The sequence below is a fragment of the Cryptotermes secundus genome, unplaced genomic scaffold (assembly GCF_002891405.2).
Source record: "Cryptotermes secundus unplaced genomic scaffold, Csec_1.0 scaffold1285, whole genome shotgun sequence".
In the NCBI taxonomy this organism is placed as follows: Eukaryota; Metazoa; Arthropoda; class Insecta; order Blattodea; family Kalotermitidae; genus Cryptotermes; species Cryptotermes secundus.
Genome location: NW_019736417.1, coordinates 8,762 through 13,445, shown reverse-complemented (window position 1 = coordinate 13,445; position 4,684 = coordinate 8,762). Strand labels below are relative to the sequence as shown.

The following is a 4,684-nucleotide window of genomic DNA, read 5'->3' as shown; positions in this document are numbered from 1 at the left end:
TTTATCCATCATCCTGGTCTTTTAAGATAACTAAGAAAAACACGATGTTTCGGAAACTGGATCTGTTTCCATCCTCAGGTAAGGGAAAGCACCTATTCTGTTGGGTCCTTTAGAAAGAGCTAGCCTCAATCACTGAACAACTGATGTCACAAAACACAAAGGTTATAAACACCTGAGACCAGGCTAAGTCCATGAGAGCTAATAAGAAAAATACAGGGTGTCCCAGGGAGAATGGTCAAAACTTCGGGAGGGTGTTCCTTATGTTAAAGTATGCCAATATAACCCAAAACACCTATGTCCAAAGTTGAACAGTTATGGAGATAATGGCCAGAGAAGTGTGAAACTTTGACCGGTGTTACACACTTGTTGATTACAAAATACATATTAAAACTGGCAGGAATATGTGGTTTCTGTAATGTTAATAATGTACGTAACATCAAACTAACTCGTGAGTGACATGAAGCCATAAAATTGAACAACAAAATACTCGCTTGCCATGTCATAATTGTCCTTAGGGTTTCCAAGCACTATACATGACACATGACTGGCAAGCGCTGACGTAACATGGCTGACTGCGCTATAAGCCGACCACATAACTGTATTAAACGTACATTCACGGAAAATCTCTTTTGGAATTTCGTTTCCATTATCTCATGTGGATCACTATGTGACCACGTATGCACATTTCGTAAATTATTTACACCATCCAGGGTAAAAGACACCTCATCACTGAATAAAATGACGCTTAACAGTTCGGGATGAGCTTTTATCCAATGGCACAAGTCCATACGTTGTGCATGGTCGCCTGGTTCCAGATGTTGTACCCGTTGATCATGGTAAGGATACAACTCTTCATCATGTAAAGTTCGCAACACCTGCATACGTGATACGCCGATGCGAGAGGCCATTCTACGAGTGGACAGACACAGACTTTTCTGAACCATCTCAAGAATGTTCTCTCATGTGTTTATCATTCGTACATCCTCCCTTTCAGACTGCACAGAAACACTCGGAAGAGAACCAGTATCATGCAATGTCTGGTGAATTCGCATAAATACACTTCGAGATGGAATCCTTCGATTGGGAAANTAACCGTTCAACTTTGGACATAGGTGTTTTGGGATCTATCGACATACTTTAACATAAGGAACACCCTCCCAAAGTTTTGACCATTCCTCCTGGGACACCCTGTATACATAACAAATTGTTCCGGGAACATAGGCATAACCTCAAAGAAGGTCTTCTAGAAAAATCTAAACTAGCTCAACATGCCTATGAAGAGGGACATAGGGTAGGCTGGGATGAAGCTAAGATTTTGGGTATTGAAAGCCACATCAGGTATAGGAAATACAAGGAAGCGGCCTATATGGCATGCTCGGCCAACCCAATTAGCCAACCCAGTTTGGACTTTTCTCCCATTTGGATCCCCATTATCAGCAATGAAGTCACCAATTCACATAGATGATCTGTATGACGTGATATATGTTTTCATTGATTTCTATTAAGTTCTAAATTAGACAGACGTGATTTACTCCACTGTTGACGCTAGTTAGACACTATTAGTTTTTTACTAGTTCTCCTTTATATTCCATGCCGTGGGGTCATGGACCTGGTTATTAGTTTGGGTTTCGTGACATAAATTTCTACGGCTCTCTCTATCGTGGTTCCACGCTTGTATGTGTTTGAGACAATTTGTTATGTATATTTTTCTTATCAGCTCTCATGGACTTAACCTGGTCTCAGGTGTTCATAACCTTTGTGTTTTGTGACATCGGTTGTCCAGTGATTGAGGTTAGCTCTTTCTAAGGGACCAACAGAATAGGTCTTTTCCCTTACCTGAGGACGGAAACAGATCCAGTTTCCGAAATGTTGTGTTTTTCTTAGTTATCTTAAAAAACCAGGACGATGGATAAAGTCTGAAAACCCAATATCTCTGTTGATAAGTATATTTAACATTTCAAATTTTGTTTAAAATCAAAGATAAAAAAGTTTCGCTATTATAGCAAAGCCCACAGTTCCATATTCCATTTTAGAAGTGGGTAACCCCATCTCCTGTAAACACTGCTGTTGCCAATACCACAAAGAAGCCCAGGGTTACCATGATCGGGGTGAGAAGCTCTTCCCTCTGTTGTGCAGAAGAGGGTCGTATCAAGTCCCTTTTTGTCTCTCGGTTTTCGCCTGATGTAACATCATCTGATGTTCAGACATCTCTAAAGGATCAATTGCAGCTTACTTTCCTTGCTTACACCAAATTAAAAACTAAACACAATTCGTACACATCATTTCATGTCTCTGTTGCAGGGGATGATTTCCATCTTATTAATAATACCGGTGCCTGGCCTAACGGCTGTTTAATCGCTCCTTTCTATGGGCGATTGAGTCCTGACCAAATTTATACTCTTGCAGAATCAGACTTCTCGGCCTCGCTCACCTGGTGCAGGTAACGTTCGCCTCCCTACTCCCCCACCCATGGACCCCGTAGGCGATTCTGTAAACAAGGTAAACAATGTCACTGCCTAGGGGGTGGGCACTTCTGTACTCAGTTAATGGTTAGCAAGCCTGACAACAACACAGGTTGTTTTGCCAGGTCTCACAAACATCCTGGAAAATGTTTCGACATATATTATCAAAACGTCAGAGGTCTTAGGACTAAACAAGTGGAACTTTATGACAATATCTGATCCACGGACTATAATGTTATTTGTTTAACTGAGACATGGTTAAATGACCTGTGTTATGATCATAATTTATTTCCTGACTGCTATACAGTTTTCCATTCTGACAGGGCATCTGTAAATAAGACACATGGTGGTGGAGTACTCATTGCCCTATCATCCAAAGTTCGCTCCTATAAACGCAGATACCATTTGGAATTCTGTGATGAAAGTGTATGGGTTGAAATCCCCACCCAAGCAATTCTGGAAATATGTGGCCTCCTTTAGGAAAAGAAATTCTGCTTCCATCCAGCTTGAGGTTGATGGTAAGCATTTAATCAAACCTAATGATATTGCTGAGGAATTTTCAAAGCATTTTTAATCAGTATACCACAGTCTTTGTCCTATTGTCTTCCCCAAACTTTTGTCATCTTTTGAATTCTTATCTTTAGCATCTGTTTCCGATTTGAATGTAATCAAAGCCATTAACCTTTAATGGGCAAATGTATATATAAGCACCCTGAGTTGGCCGAATGTTATATATACAGAATGTCCCAGGAGGAATGTGCCAGACTTCGGGAGGGTGTTCCTTATGTTAAAGTATGCTGATATAACCCAAAACACCTATGTCCAAAGTTGAACGGTTACGGAGAAAATGGCCCGAGAAAAGTGTAGTCTTCTGGCGGGTCCATGCACTGTATGTCAGCTGACAAGTCTTATCTATGTTTGTCCTTGAGTGTGGTCATTCACACTAGCCATAAGCTTATGTGCTACCTTCAGGTTACGTTGCGGCCGCGTTGTGAATGGTTGGTAAATTACGTGTAGTTGTGCGGAGTTGCTGAAATGCCTTTTGTGTTTTCACACGTGGAATATTGTGATATGCATTTTGTGTATGGATTTTGCAGTGGCAATGCACTTGCTGCTGTTGAAAAATACCAAAGGCGTTTTCCCGAGTGAAGGATTCAATCTCGAAGTGTATTTACGAGAATTCACCAGACATTGCGTGATACTGGTTCTCTTCCGAGTGTTTCTGTGCACTCTGAAAGGGAGGATGTATGAATGGTAAACACACGAGAGAACATTCCTGAGATGGTTCAAAGAAGTCTGCGTCTGTCCACTCGTAGAATGGCCTCTTGCATTGGCGTATCACGTATTCACGTGCGGCGAACTTTACACAATGAAGAGTTGTGTCCTTACCATGATCAGAAGGGTACAACAACTGGAACCAGGAGACCATGCTCAGTGTATGGATTTCTGCCACTGGATAAAAGCTCATCCCAAACTGTTAAACGTCATTTTATTCAGTGATGAGCGTCTTTTACCCGGGATGGTGTATTTTAGTAGTTATGTAGTCGGCTTATACCAGAATGTGCAGTCAGCCATGTTACGTCAGCGCTTGCCAGTCATGTGTCATGTATAGTGCTCGGAAACCTAAGGACAACTATGACATGGCGTGCGAGTTTTTTGTAGTTCAATTTAATGGCTTCATGTCACTCACAAGTTAGTTTGATGTTACGTACATTATTAACATTACAGAAACCACATATTCCTGCCAGTTTTAATATGTATTTGATAATCAACAAGTGTGTAACACCTGTCAAACTTTCACACTTCTCTGGGCGTTATCTCTGTAACCGTTCAACTTTGGACATAGGTGTTTTGGGTTATATAGGCACACTTTAACATAAAGAACATCCTCCCAAAGTCTGGCACATTCCTCCTGGGACACCCTGCATATATGTATATATATATTGTAACGTGTTTCGTTAATGAAGACGTCGTTCAGATTGTTAATTGGTTTATTTAACAGCCTATGAGGGGGGACCCAAAAATAACCGGAATTTATTTTTGTTATTTTTTATTTTTGCATTTTTATTGAACTGTATATTAGTCCCCTTCAAAGTATTGTCCATGTGCATTAATGCACTTGTCCCAACGCTTTTGCCACTGCTCAAAACAGTGCTGGAATTCTTGAGGCTGGATACTGTTCAAAGCCTTTAGCGTGTTTTCTTTGACTTCATCCACATCAC

The 4,684-nt window shown here is 40.8% G+C and overlaps 1 protein-coding gene across 1 annotated transcript in view; it reads right to left on the bottom strand.

Moving 5' to 3' along the window:
* Positions 1–1,945: 1,945 nt before the first annotated feature.
* The window catches only part of LOC111869952, an 8,566-nt gene continuing 5,827 nt past the window's right edge, over positions 1,946–4,684 (bottom strand). The window contains exon 3 of the mRNA XM_023861851.2: positions 1,946–2,488. Within this exon, the coding sequence (XP_023717619.2) occupies positions 2,428–2,488 (61 nt within the window). The 3' untranslated portion in view covers positions 1,946–2,427. The remainder of the gene's footprint in view (positions 2,489–4,684) is intronic.